The 15,087-nt window shown below is 37.0% G+C and overlaps 1 protein-coding gene and 1 long non-coding RNA gene across 4 annotated transcripts in view; one reads left to right on the top strand and one right to left on the bottom strand.

Annotated features, from left to right (window-relative positions):
* LOC112047879 (homer protein homolog 1) overlaps nt 1–11,180 on the bottom strand; it is a 48,218-nt gene extending 37,038 nt beyond the window's left edge. The window contains exons 1-3 of one of the 2 annotated variants that reach the window (XM_052888396.1): nt 11,038–11,180; nt 6,079–6,235; nt 1,179–1,310 (exon numbers count right to left, since the gene is read on the bottom strand). In XM_052888396.1, the coding sequence (XP_052744356.1) occupies nt 1,179–1,310; nt 6,079–6,235; nt 11,038–11,063 (315 nt within the window). In that variant the 5' untranslated portion in view covers nt 11,064–11,180. Of the gene's footprint in view, nt 1–674; nt 1,128–1,178; nt 1,311–6,078; nt 6,236–11,037 lie in introns of those variants that run through there. The other variant, XM_052888390.1, reaches the window with a different exon arrangement.
* Nucleotides 9,162–14,897, top strand: LOC112047881 (uncharacterized). 2 transcript variants are annotated; one of them, XR_008251987.1, is made up of 3 exons: nt 9,162–10,857; nt 11,120–11,188; nt 14,743–14,897. It is a non-coding gene; the product is annotated as an uncharacterized LOC112047881 (long non-coding RNA). The 2 variants fall into 2 exon arrangements; XR_002886986.2 differs by having other exon boundaries at nt 9,162–10,861.
* Nucleotides 14,898–15,087: the final 190 nt, after the last annotated feature.

Here is a 15,087-nt window from a genome sequence, read left to right as displayed (position 1 = left end):
TCACGCGGTTGACATCTTGGCAAGCCGCACCAAATGCTTAAACGTTCCTAATCTGAACAGCTGACAGGTGGAATGCTCCAGCTTATGTTGCCTACAATTTAAATAACAGGATAAAAATGAAAGGGCATTTTCTGGGCATGTGCGTGTCATCTTAAATATCATCTTGTATCAACCATTGAAGTTGGATAAACGGTTGGATGCTATCACTCTGAATTGCCTGCTTCCAACAATTTCCTATAACCTGTTTGATATCATCGGTCTTTAGTGAGGGGTCAGCCATCACTGTGTTTTCCAGTGCAGGTTCGCCATTCCAACCGAATCTAGTTTGTCATTTATCTATTTTCCACGAAAATTAAAACACTTGACTTAACAAATCCTACAAATAACACCACACGAATACACTAGGCTCACAACACACAACACAACACTCTCTGACACCGGAGCATTTTCAAGAGACGTTGACACGTCAATCTCTTCGTTTCTTCAGCTAAAGACTCCGACGTTACCTTCCCCAGCTCGGCCTCAGACGCGAAGCCCAGCCCGTACACCGTGTTGGCGCGCACGTCGCTTCACTGCCCGAACTTTTGCGACGTCTTCGTGAACGTCATGTTCGCTCTGATGGTGCTGTTTATGTTTGTGACTACTTGCAACAAACGATAAGACTCCGACGTTACCTTCCCCAGCTCGGCCTCGGACGCGAAGCCCAGCCCGTACACCGTGTTGGCGCGCACGTCGCTCCACTGCCCGAACTTCTGCGACGTCTTCGTGAACGTCATGTTCGCTGTGATGGTGCTGTTTATGTTTGTGACTACTTGCAACAAACGATAAGACTCCGACGTTACCTTCCCCAGCTCGGCCTCGGACGCGAAGCCCAGCCCGTACACCGTGTTGGCGCGCACGTCGCTCCACTGCCCGAACTTCTGCGACGTCTTCGTGAACGTCATGTTCAATGTGATGGTGCTGTTTATGTTTGTGACTACTTGCAACAAACGATAAGACTCCGACGTTACCTTCCCCAGCTCGGCCTCGGACGCGAAGCCCAGCCCGTACACCGTGTTGGCGCGCACGTCGCTCCACTGCCCGAACTTCTGCGACGTCTTCGTGAACGTCATGTTCGCTGTGATGGTGCTGTTTATGTTTGTGACTACTTGCAACAAACGATAAGACTCCGACGTTACCTTCCCCAGCTCGGCCTCGGACGCGAAGCCCAGCCCGTACACCGTGTTAGCGCGCACGTCGCTCCACTGCCCGAACTTCTGCGACGTCTTCGTGAACGTCATGTTCGCTGTGATGGTGCTGTTTATGACCGCCTGCAACAAATTATATCACATTTCATTTATGTTTTCTATTCTCTATATTATGCCGAGGGTTTAGCTTTGCTTATAGAAGTAATAAAAGGAGTGCCCAATGTATTAAGCAGACTTGTTCAATTTAGCCACTACATAAAAACAAATTGTCTAACCCCAAAGTCAACAACATTCCTTTTTTTCGTGTAGGCCGCGCAGGCGAGTCAGTGTCCTAAGTTCAAATTGCCAACAACGACCAGACTTATTTGAAGTCAAAGGCAGTTTTCGTGGACCGTGGTCTGCTTTAACCACTTATTTCATTTACTTCTTATTTATATACTTATGTTAACATGTAATGTGACAAGACAAGTGCGTTTAGATTTTTAAACTAGTGATATAAACGGTACATTAATAATGAATGTACCGTTTATATCAGTAGTTTAAATATCAATTATTGTATTTTTGGGACTTTCCGAAGTTCTTCCAGTTTCGCACAAAAAATGTTTTTCCATAAAAAAGTTATGATTGTTAGAATATGTTAGGTGTTGGTTGTACTACAATAACCGTAATATTTATAAGTGCTGGTTTTTACAAACAACTTTAATAAGAAAATTTAATAAAAAAATTAATCGAGCTGGAAATATTTTTAATGGCTTATTCTGTACATTCCAAAAAATCCGTGATAGAGAGCGGCATAAAAATATAAAATGACAGTTTTCTTGCATCTCGATCTAGTTCTATTTAAATAGAATTGTATCGCATCTTTCATTGAGAGTATAAAAGTAATTTCATATCGTCGGTACATTATACCGCGCATCCACAAAGCTCCGTACGGCGGTTTCATCACAGGTGCTGTAACAAAGGATTTCTGCGTAACGAGGATCCAAGCACCAATTACTTGTACATCCCATTTAAAATGCGCCACACTCGTGCGAGAGAATATTATTTATTTAAAATATACATTTTGTATGGGAAAGAAAAGCTTCGTTTTTATATATTTCACGACAAACTGGAACGGATTGTTTCTTTTTGAGAATGAATCTATTTTTGGTTTTACATCACTTTTATTTAAAGGGTTTAACGTAGGTCCATTTTAGCGCCACCCATTTTTTTGTAAAAAAAAGAAATACCTATTAGCTATATTTTTTATACCAACTACCCACCACCCCATAAGCGCACATATCTGTAGCGCTACTATACGTTTATGGGATGGTGGGTGGCTAGCATTAAGTAAAAAAAATTATAGCTAATATTTTTTTGAACAAAAAATCTGTAGCGCGAATTTGAGTGCAATACAAGTCCAAGAAAAGGTTATTTGGTCTAAGCGACCAACACACGATCAGTTTTATCGGATGTCTTGCCGTCAGCGCTGTAGGCATGTGGGCTTATTGGATGGTGAGTGGCTAGCATAGTAAGACCGATTCAACATTATAATAATTATCATTTTTTATTATTATTTTGGCTGGTGGGAGGCTTCGGCCGTGGCTAGTTACCACTCTACCGACAAAGACGTACCGCCAAGCGATTTAGCGTTCCGGTACGATGTCGTGTAGAAACCGAAAGGGGTGTGGATTTTCATCCTCCTCCTAACAAGTTAGCCCGCTTCCATCTTAGACTGCATCATCACTTACCATCAGGTGTGATTGTAGTCAAGGGCTAACTTGTAAAGAATAAGAAAAAAAAATAAAAATAAAAAAATCAGCCTTCTTAAGGCCCGATCTACCTCCCTATAGGAAAGGGGATATTGAGCTTAGACCCACAACACTGCTCTAATGTGACTTGGTGGGCTTTAGAGTGATAATGTTAAACAACGTTTAATCGTAGAGTTAATGTGTTTTCCGAAGTACGCGGGTGTAACACTCCAAATTTCACCTGCGATCTGCTACCTACTGTTCGTACGCTTACTCGATTTCGCTTACTTCAAAATCTTTTTATTTGGTCTATGACAAGTTAGCCATTACCTGCGATATCATCTGATGATAGTGATGATGTATCTAATCTAAGATAGAAGCGGGAAATTAACTTGGATGAAATTTATTCCACCTTTACCTCTGACAGATTCTAAGCTAATTCGTACCGGAATGCTAAATTGCTTAGCGGTACGTCTTTACCATGGTAAGCTAGTCAAAGTCAGACTAGACCTTTTTTTTAACGTGGGGAAATACTCATGGATACCTTCTCTACACGGAGAGGCAAGGTTATGTCGGAGGACTTCAACAGACTAAAACCCCACGGAGTTCCGAATAGTCTGGGACTGGATAGTCCAGGTGACTGGGCCACAGGAGCGTTACGTAAGCTACCGCAACCCAGCCAGCTACCACCATAACGGAAATGGGCCTATTTAGAAAAAATAAAATCCTAATCTGACCCGGCTGGGAATCGAACCCAGGACCTCTCAGTTGAGAACCACAATACGTCGTCAATATTGTGTAGGTCATCAGTCTGCTTAGTGGGCGTTTTCAATAATTTCATACTATGACGATCGCGTAAACGTAAACGCAAATTTCTAAGGAATTGAAACATTTATACAGCAGTGCTACTAGATGGCGCTGTTTCAGTTCCATAAAATTCGCGCTTACGTTTACGCGATCGTCACAGTGTGAAAACATTGAAAACCGCCACTAGGCACACAGAATTGGATTTATTTATTGCAAACGGCTGTCAGACGCATTTACACGGTATCTGCTTTCTTACGTAACGGTGCGGAACGTAACGTATGATCGATCTCCATTTACGACCATCTCCATCAACTAACTCACAAGTTTCACAACTGTACACTATGTAATCTCATATTATAAGCAGTGGCGTGCATAGGTTGTGTGACTCGGGTGACGAACAGGCTAAAGATTCGCGACATGTCTCGAGATGACAGAAAGACCAATGACGACCAATAGCGGTGCAATCGAAAATCTCGCTCTCTTTCGTTGCGTTGGGACGAAAGTGAGAGCGATATTTAAACTCTATTGGTGACCACTATCGGTTGATATTAATTTTTCTCCTTACAAGGTATTTCGTTTACACATACTAGACCTACAGGAATTATAGATTGGCCTAAATAGGCTACTTGCCTGCAGTACTAAAACAAGAAGATGTTTTGCATATAGGCAGTTTAGATGCCTATAAAATCGAATCACATTTTTATTTATGAAAATAATCTCGTAATTCTAATATTTTTTTAAAACAAAATTGTATTGTATTTTAACACTATTTAAAAAAAAGGCAAGTTTGATTATTGATTAATTTATTATTGCATAGCATGATGGGTTTGAGGTTCTTAAATTACTATTCTTATCTATACTAATATTATAACGAGGTGAAATTTTTGATATTGCAGGGGGTAGAATCCTTACTTTGAATCTACTGAATCGATTTTGAAAATCCTTTTACTACTAGAAAGCCTTGTTATTTGTAAATGTCATAGACTATATTTTATCCCCATATTCTCAATCAAGTTAGCTCTCGACTACTAGGTATCTCACCTGATGGTAAGTGATGATGCAATCTAAGATGGAAGCGGGCTAACTTTTTAAGAGGATGAAAATCCACACTCCTTTCAGTTTCTACACGACATCGTGCCAGAACTAAATCGCTTGGCGGTACGTCTTCGACAGTACGGTGGTGACTAGCCACGACTGAAGCCTCTCACCAGCCTGACCTAGACCAAGTACGTAAGGCCCAACCGGGGATCGAACCCAGGACCTCCGCCTTATAAATAAATATATACTGATAATGATGATATTACTATGATGATATTATGTTTAGATGGAATAGTTCAATCCTATTAACTTGATACAAGATTAATTTATATAATTAATTAAAAAAAAGAAACAGAATTGTTTAACAAAGCGTACCTCGCGCGCTGTACCTGTATAGAACTATTTTTAGAACCGCCAAATGAATGGTTAGCCCGATTTGTTCACCTACGTAACTACAGCAGATGTTTTTATATGGCTAAAAATGAAACTCGGATAACGATGCGGTGGTTTATGGTGGATAAACACTTTGGATTAGTAATAAAATGGATGTTGTTTTTCTTTTTCAACTACTTATACATGTTTGTTTACTTCAAACATGCACAGTTGCAACTGAATTTAAAAAAAAATAATGAAATAATTAAACAGAGGACGCTATAACATTTAAACGCCATGTTTTATTTAATAGAATGCAACCAGTACTATTTTTATCACCTATAATATATCTAAACATAGATTAAAACTAATCTACATTAGGAGCATCTAGTAAATAATCCAAGAGTCATCAGGATTGATATCATTCACCTTAATGGTCCCAAAGCGGAGCTCAAAGTTTCATACGAGACACCTTTAAAGAGATATTCCGTTTCATCCCCCTACATTCTTCTAGGGATAAAGTTCGTCTCTGGCAGATTTTACTTTCTTGCTCGAACTCCCCATTAAGAACACCCTTTTCTTTTGTTATTCGTTTTCTTCGTTAATTCATAGTCCGGATTTGGGAAATTAGTGGTGTTATATCCCGGGCCTCGTATAGGACGTTAAGTCGTCGATCCTGGTCATTATCATTTAGGTGATAATGTAATGTTTACGTTATCAAACCTGCGAACCCTTGGAGCTGTATGGTAGACTAACTGACGCCGGGCGGTTTCACCCGCGTGATTTTCGTACTCGTAGGAATGCGGTAATAATATATAGCCTATAGCCTTCCTCGATAAATGGGCTATCTAGTTTCCGTTAGGAAAGAGGCCTGGTAGTAGGCCGTTGAAATAAGCTGAAAATGATGAAACATAAATTCAAGATAGTGTTCAGTTGCAAGTGACCTTTGTGCCCTCGACGCTGATGATGCGGTAGAGGTTGCGCGACGAGTCGTAGAAGAAGGACACGGAGACGGCGGCCGAGCTGGCGGACATCCACGAGCGCTTCGTCTTGGGGTCTATGTGGAACACGTGCGCCTTGCACGTGAAGATCGGCTGCTCTCTGCACAAGGAAACACTTGTTTATACGAGAATGATCGATATTTTACTAAAGACTAGCTGACACAGCGCGGTTTCACCCGCGTTCCCGTTCCTGTAGAAATACGGTGATAATAAATAGCCTTCCTCGATAAATGGGCTATCTAACACTAAAAGAATTTTTCAAATCGGACCAGTAGTTCCTGACATTAGCGAGTTTAACTTTATATAATAGTATAGATACAATATACGCTCGTCTGCCGTAGGTTTTTGACTATCGACGCCCCAACGTTTGCCCCAGCCTTTGGACTGCAGTCTCACCTAATGTTAAGTGACGATAATCGTCTTAGCCACATGAAACCACGACCATTTCTCCAAATAAGTTCAAAGTGGCAGCAATAGTTCCCTAGACGTGATATTGTACAAGTTCCTCGATTACGGGTGGTATTAACATAGCTACATAATTTATGTTATCGTAGAGGGGAGGTACGAGTATCAGTGTATTGTGTAGTGTATAAATAAGTGGGTATTTGATGACTTCAGCTCAGTTTTTTGTTAGGCAGCGTAGACACTGTCACGCTGCCCGTCGCGTTAGTGATTTTGTGCAATAATATTTCGTGTTGTAATTATTGTTAATCATAAATCATAAATTGTTTAGTGTGGGCATGGAGACCATGTCGGGCAGGGAAGGTTAGTGTTATTACATTCTAAAGGGATCTATTAAACCTATTCCCAAAGTCACAAGTCCTGGGACCTGCTTGAGGTGTTTCCTCTGCCACAAATTATGGTACAATGACTGTCGCTGCTACCCGTCACGTTACGCAGACAATAGATAAGTTTAAAATCTATTTGTAGTTGTTTGTCTACATAAGTAGATACCTACATACACTGTCTCATATACACTGATGGTGGGGGCAAGACCGGAGCGGTCATGCGCTGCTTGCGATACCAGTGTAGGGTATGAGCCAGTGATTTGCTTATATTATAGTAAGGGCGAGGATCCTTACACTAGTAGTAATAGAAGATAAATTGCACTATAGTTCATGCTTGTATCAATTGTATAGCAAAGTATAGGTATATAATGTGAATTAGGTCATATGAGAACCAACATTTCCTGTAGACATGTACCTACATACGAGTGAGTACATAAAAGTATTGCTACAATTGTTTCACAAATAATGTTCTTGTTCAACATGTGATATTTGAATGTAATCTGTCTCTGCATCTTATTCAACAATATACAAACATCCATTTGCATACAATACAACATTTTAATATACAATTCATTTCTCACTTTTGCAATGGGTTAATCGAAATTAATTACAATTGGGATTTGAAATACTACGCCAACATGCTCTGCCAAAAGTCAAAATGACAATTCAAAAGTCTGTTCTCTCTTAAACTGTTTTCCCAAGTAAAGTGAAACCCACAATGAACTGAGGGTTATTTGTATTTATATACCATAAGTATGGTAGCCATAGAAAATACAAAAAAAAAACTGAGGATCCTTAGTCAACAATGCTGGCAGTCTTCACATGGAATTAATAAAATCCTCCTGTATGAAGGTTTCCTCACTATGTTATTCCTTTAATGAATCAAAAGCAAAGGTTGAGGTTCCTCTGGACTGTCACTTTATGTGGTACTTTTATACTGGCAGTTTGGCTGCAGATCATGAAGTGCTGGGATATTGAATTTTTCTGGCTACCTAGAAATTCTCAGAAGCACAGCCTAAAGTTTGGATGTTAGAGGTCTTTCATTCTCATGCCTTAGAAAGCATGACCATTGATCACCACGTAAATGTCAACACATCTGAAAGTTACATTAACACTACAGTCAAACATTAGCGATAATAATGGTTGACACCTATATTAGAACAGAGTATAGGATCTCAGCACCAAAAACACCTTTCATATAGGTCTGATGAAGAACAACACTGTTTTAGTGTGTTTAGTTTAACATAAAAATTCACAAGTTTCAACCTCTGCTACAAGATTTGTAAAAAAAAATCTAAAGTATAGGAATTGCATTCGAAAATTACTAAAAAACAAAAAACTTACGTGTTTACTGTCTGGTTATCCATTGTTAATATTACACCAGATTACCTGAGAACATTTGTCATCCAAAAAAATGCCTGATATCTACAAAAGCTTAACAATAAGATATTCTCAAACAAATCTAACATTTATTAAGTAATTCTTTAAGTTCAATTCTGTTTGGCAAATAGAAAGGGCATCTTATGCCATGATCGGAATTTGGAATCTTCACAATGAAATTCTCAGATAAGATTTGAGATTTGATATTGAATTTTTCGAGATATTTTATTTGGAAGAGGAAAATGTAAGGTGATATAATGACCTATATTTTATTTAGCGATTGGCAGAGTCAGTATTTACTGAGAGGTTTGTTACACTTTCATAATTCATCATATATGTTTAAGTACAATCATGTTATTATTGAGTACTTCCTTTCCTCATATATTGAAATCTCTACCATACTCTACTTTTTCATCTTATTTCAGCATGTTACACACAAAGTTTTGAAGATCCCACTGCATTGAACAATTAAGTCCACTTTTACATTTGCCTACACAAATCTTTAACAACCTTGACTCTAACCCTACACAAGTTATTATACAACAGTCAACAAGTTTGTTGTAGAGATTTAACACATACACTGTTTATAATAGAATTGCATACATTATTTTTTATTTATTAAAGTTGAAATTATGATAACCTTGGATGGCCTTAGTGGCGCAGTGGTATCTGGATTTATAAGACGGAGGTTTGAGGTTTTCAAAATTGGTCCAGGTATAGCTGGTGGGAGGTTTTGGCCGCCTTCAACTACTCTACCAAAAAAGGCATACTGCCAACCGATTTAGCATATGTATGATGTTGTGTAGAAACAGAAAGGGATGTGGATTTTCATCTTCCTCCCAACTAGTTAGCCTGCTTGCAAAAGCTTAATCCACTTAGATTACACAGTGAGGGATCAGGTGAGATTGTAGTCAAGGGCTAACTTATTAAGAATAAAAAATATGATAGGAGAGATTGACACTTTACAATTTATTATCTTATGATAAAATACAGAGTTGGCAAACATTGTTGTCATTTATAAATTTTTTCATTAAGTACAAACATACTAACATTCGCAAAGTATAAAATAAACAATAGTTGGCAAACTGAGGGTAAAAAATAATATGAAAATAATGAAGCTAAAAATATGTAAATCATTATTTTCAGCCTACCACAAAACCAGGCGTCCCTCTTTAAGGGGAAGGGGATATGGAGTGCCTGCCTTCAGAACCGGTGGTAGAATCTGTACAAATTGTCAACTGATGTATCAAAAGTGCTTCTAAACTGAGCCTACTTGAAATAAATGAATTTTGAATTTTTTTGAGCTTAATCCCAACATGTTGCTTCAATGCTGGTTGGTGAGCTATGATGATTATGTTAAATTAATTAACAACTATTATCAGTTGATAATGATAATGACAGGGACAAACAGCATAACATGCGCTCTGAGGCAGGCAGGACCTCATTGTCGAACTAAGCCATCCAACATAGCCGAGAGCATAGTCTAACAACTGGATTAAGGAAGCAGGAAAAAAAATTTTAACACATAAAAGTTGAATTGTATTTGAGTTATTCATTATCATGAAACCATTGAAGACTCAGTAGCATCACAGTTATGTGGCCAAATCAATTCTGAGAGGACACAGGTGCAACCGTGTATCCAGTCACTCGGAATACTGTCAACAATCCATACCCTCCCACTAGACAATAGTTTGATAATATTATTGTCCACTAGAAGGGTATGAACTCCTAACAGTATTTTTAACATCATGACAGTCATATTATAAAAATACATGTCAAATATACTTTTAAAGAAAAATAAAAATGCTGATGAATTTATAATCATCCATTTGAATTTATGTAAAAAATAAGAATGTTCAAAATTGGTTCAGCAGATCCAGAAACTACCCCTCAGTTTACCACCAACTTTATCTCTTCATAATGTTAGTATAGACAATGAATGATAAAAGTTTTATGCAACATAGTAAAAAAAATCCTTTACCTTATTAGCAAGAAGCTAGATAATTATTATAAGTTTTCAAAAGTTGGACTCAAAACTTCAAAATGTCAATCAAGCAATATATAAATGACAGCTGATAAGGCTTATCACATAATTGTCATGTATGAACATTATTGTCTATACATAATTGCTTATCAATAGCTTCTAATTAACAAAACAACAATACAGATAAAAACAATAACATATCAATAATATAAGATTACTCCCAAATATAAGAATATATAATATACTAAAATTTTCAAGTAGATTTGAAATTATAATCATTAAAGTGGAGATATTTTCGTTTGTATGAAGGTAATGGTACTAATATGCTCTTTCACCTGGAAAGTAAACTCGTTCAAGTATGAAAAAATACAAAAATAGACAACGACCCTACGTCCCCCGACGACCTTACCGTCTAGGTGAGCGTTTAATCGAATGCAATCAATGATAAAATTGCAATCGCTTCAACGGGTTTACACGGCCTTGCGAAATAACATTTTACAACTTATTTGTATGTAAAATATAGTGTAAATATACGTTCAGTGCAAGCAACTAGGGTGCAGATTTCTCAACGTAGGTAATTATTGCTATTTTTAAGGAAAAGCCCTAAAATATCGCATCGCATGGGTAAAATGCATCCCCTCCCTAAAATATCGGAGATTACGGGAAATTGAATTTTCTGATTTAAAACGATTAATTTGGGGGACCACCTTATATGCTAACGTTGATAAGAAAGAAGGCTATTAAACTCACCCCATTGTTTCTTTTCCTGCTGTCATTTAAACACAATAAATTGGAAAATATCCTACTTCATAATTTCTAATTTTTCCCACAGCTCACAGCTGTCAAGCAGCGGTTTTACCATAAACTAAAAACCATAGACTATAGAATGGAATGGAACAAGGTGAAGTTAAGTTACCATTACCAATAATTTGTAGTCTATTCTCAAGTTTTTCAAATAATAAAACCTACTTTTAAAAAAATATAAAGAAATCATTTTCATGGTTTCATTAAGGACAGGATATTATTTCTTGTAATTTGAGTTATAAAAATATGATTCTAGACTGTTTAACTCTACATATTTCGCCATCTATCGGCAATAATTATATTCCAATCTTATATTTTCTACTTGCCAACAGATGGCAATAAAGCAATCCTTTATCTATTGGCCATTAGATGTCACTATTAAAATAAATTTTTATTCTTGAAATATTTTACAAAAAATCAGAGATTTAAAATTTTACGGACAGTACTCGACTACACGATTATTTTTTAAACTCCAGGTTTTTTTTTTATTTTTACATATTATTTATAAGTTGCTGTTTTTTATAGTTTTATTACAAATATAATACATTTTAAAAAACTTTTAGGTGCACAAGATAAGGGGAGGTTAGGTTATACGATAAATTAGATTTTCTCGCAGCTATCAAAAGTTTCGGTAATGTTGCCTTCGCCGTGCCCTAGATATAGGACACTGTGAAGTTAGCCATAACATCTGTGCGCTATATGTAGGGCAGCCGTCCATTCAAACTTAATGTTATGTCTTGAGCTGGACCTAAGAACAATACCTGTGACAATACTAATGAATTTGAGATGGTCGTGTTAATTAAGAAATATGATAAAATTCCGTTGAACATAACAAATAATTAAAACGAAAATCTTTACAACTTTAAGGGGGAGTTAACGGATACTTTCCAGCAAACTTCCCTTCGTTTTTAACCACGTGGTTCCCATTCCCATAGGCTATAAAATATAGCCTACATACTGCGCCGTGGGAGACTAACATTCCGAAAGACCAGAACTTAAAAGTGAATAATTTTCCCTAATCAATTGTCTGATAGTAATTACGTCTTGTTTGAAAGATAGGAAGAGTACTGTCCAAATAATCATCCTCAAATGTCTCTTCTACAACGGGTTAAATTTCTTGCATAAAATTGTCTTCTTTAACAACGTTTTCCAAAATACGGATTAGGTGGGTATACATTTACGTAACCACATTTTACCAAGAAGGCTATAAAAGTACTAATAGCATGATGTTGATGCGTTTATGGCATTCTTGGTGTACAGTAGTTACACTTTTTACGTGGGGATAGTTGGGACTGACAGTCGTTAATACAACATACCTTGACGGTATTTTGACAATAAAATGACAATAAAGTCCATGCACTACGTATAGGGTATACGGAAATGCAGCCTGAAACACATTTTCAGGAAAACTGAAAACAAACCCGTAGTCTCATGAACGGAAGGTGTCACTTGACCAAATGAACTTGAACAGTTAACGTGATATCGCAACAATAAATCTTGCGTGTCAATTTCAATAATTAAATTACGGTTATTAGGATAATAAACGTAAACTTGTATGCAACAATAACCCTAAAGTAGATCGTGTGGGCAATAACCTACCTACTTACTCTTATTTAGTGAGAGTGAAAGTCTGTTGTTACTTGTTACATAAAAATTGGTCGTAGATCTTGTGTGATTGTTAAGGCGAAGCCAATAACTAAATCCGTTTCTCAGTTTAAAATTAGTAGCACTAAATTAAGAGAAAGTTAGTTCACCTATATTTCCAAGTTCTGGGCGCACGAAAACCCAGGAAAAAAAGATATTTTACTATTTTTCTGCTTTTACACGGAATACAGGGACCCTGTAATCCGGGGGCTCTGTATCTGTACTAATATTATAAGGTTGAAGAGTTTGTTTGTTTGAACGCGCTAATCTCAGGAACTACTGATTCGATTTGAAAAATTCTTTCAGCGTTAGATAGTCCATTTATCTAGGAAAGCTATAGGCTATAAATTATTCCCGTATTCCTACGGGAACGGAAACCACGCGGGTAGAACTGCGCGACGTCAGCTAGTCATTGATACGGCTAATACAGCGGTAGCTACGCACTTGATTCAAGCCCTTGGTCGAGATATGAAATATAGAGTTATTTTCCATATTGTAAGTAATTCCCATATAAAATGACAGGAGCACTGACGACACGGCAAAGTGGTGTTTACAAAGCACCATGTCCCATCGCCCGTTCATGTTTCAAGCCCGTTCCTCATGCAACATATACTAAGCCAAAAAAAAAATTACACCTATTCCCAAGTGCACAGAAATAACTTCCCCTTAACAAATTAAAGATAGATTGGACAAACCAACTGCAACTGTAAAAAAAAAAGAGAAATTATATAGCTGTGAGATAAAACGTCTTTAACCTAGAATTTAATGTTTATCTGTATCAATAATTGACTATTAATTGCTCGAGTTGTCGACTTCGTTAAGGGAAATAATAAAAAAACAATAGGACATTAATATGGAGGCCGGAAATAAAGTTTAAATTTAATAAATAAGATAATTACATTATCGAGGAAACATGAACACTACTTTTTTATAATACTTATTTATATGTGTATGTTTGTGGCATCCTAGCTTCTAAAGGGATAGAACGATCATGATGCGGGATTTTTGTTTGAATGCTGATGTCATTGAGCTGATATCATACCTTATTTACATATAACATTGACAAGTATATTCCTAAACCTTCCCTATCAATCACTCTATCCATTGGTGAAAACGGCATGTAAATCCGTTCAGTAGTCCTTGTGTTTACCGACAGACAAACAGACGCTGCGAGAGAATTCATAACGTATGGATAATGGATATGTAAATCAAAGGAAAACAGAAAATCTCTCACGGCCGAGTCGGGGAAAACCGCGGCAAATAGGAAGTGAGAAACGCAATGCTACTGCTCACGTGCTGCGATTACTAAATTGTGCAAATAAAATTACTATTGTTCGTACTTACGCATTTGCTTGTTTGTATCTGGGCCGAGGTTCACTCTTACTAATAAGTTTTTTTAAATCGTGTTTCTATACCTACAATAGGTTATTTAGAGAAACATGTAAAGTAAAATAATTATATAATTCATCATCATTATCAACCCATATTCGGTTCACTACTGAGTTCCAGTTTCCTCTCAGAATGAGAGGGGTTAGGCCAATAGTCCACCACGCTGGCCCAATGCGGATTGGCAGACTTCACACACGCAGAGAATTAAGAAAATTCTCTGGTACCTTTGATTCGAAGTTTCGAAGAATGGGAGGCAGAGGTCATATCCACAGGGCTATCATGGCCAACTACAAAACTAAACTAACTAACTAAAACCGCCGCTATTGTAGGTTTATTTATATACTTTTTATGGCAAAAAATAACCTTTTTATTACAAAGACAATCGTAATTTAATTTAAAATTAAGTAAAGATCCTGGATCATTAAAAGAATTTTAATTTTCCTTCCAAGTAACGTCTTGTGGTAAATTTCGGCCGAGACCATTTACTTGTTTATTAAATGGCACCATTGCAAAGAGGTCGTAGGATCGACCTCAGTTGAATAAATGATGCTGCAAAAAGATTTTACTATAGATATAATATGAGATGTTTATCATCGATACTTCCTTACTTCCTCGCAGAATACTGAATTGATGGCGACCTTTCGAGACAGCCTTGACACTCGCTTCGTGAGCTGGGTATAATAAAGCAGAGACCGGGCACAGTCGGGCTAAAAAATGCATATGTAATATAGCTATTATAAACATAATAGATAGCTATATTACATATGCTTTGTCATAAGGAATTAAAAATAAATATATTAAATTTATAATGATTTTGTTTTTTTTTTATATAAAAAAATAGCAACGGACTTCGTCCGAACAAAGGGCGGCAACTTAAGCTACTAAGCCTATTATTTTTTTTCTTCTAAGCTACATGGTTTTGATTTAATTTAATTATTGTCTCACGTACATATATGTACCTAA

The sequence above is a fragment of the Bicyclus anynana genome, chromosome 2, assembly GCF_947172395.1.
Source record: "Bicyclus anynana chromosome 2, ilBicAnyn1.1, whole genome shotgun sequence".
In the NCBI taxonomy this organism is placed as follows: Eukaryota; Metazoa; Arthropoda; class Insecta; order Lepidoptera; family Nymphalidae; genus Bicyclus; species Bicyclus anynana.
Note: the sequence above shows the minus strand (reverse complement) of the source record. Positions and strands in the feature narration are given on the sequence as shown.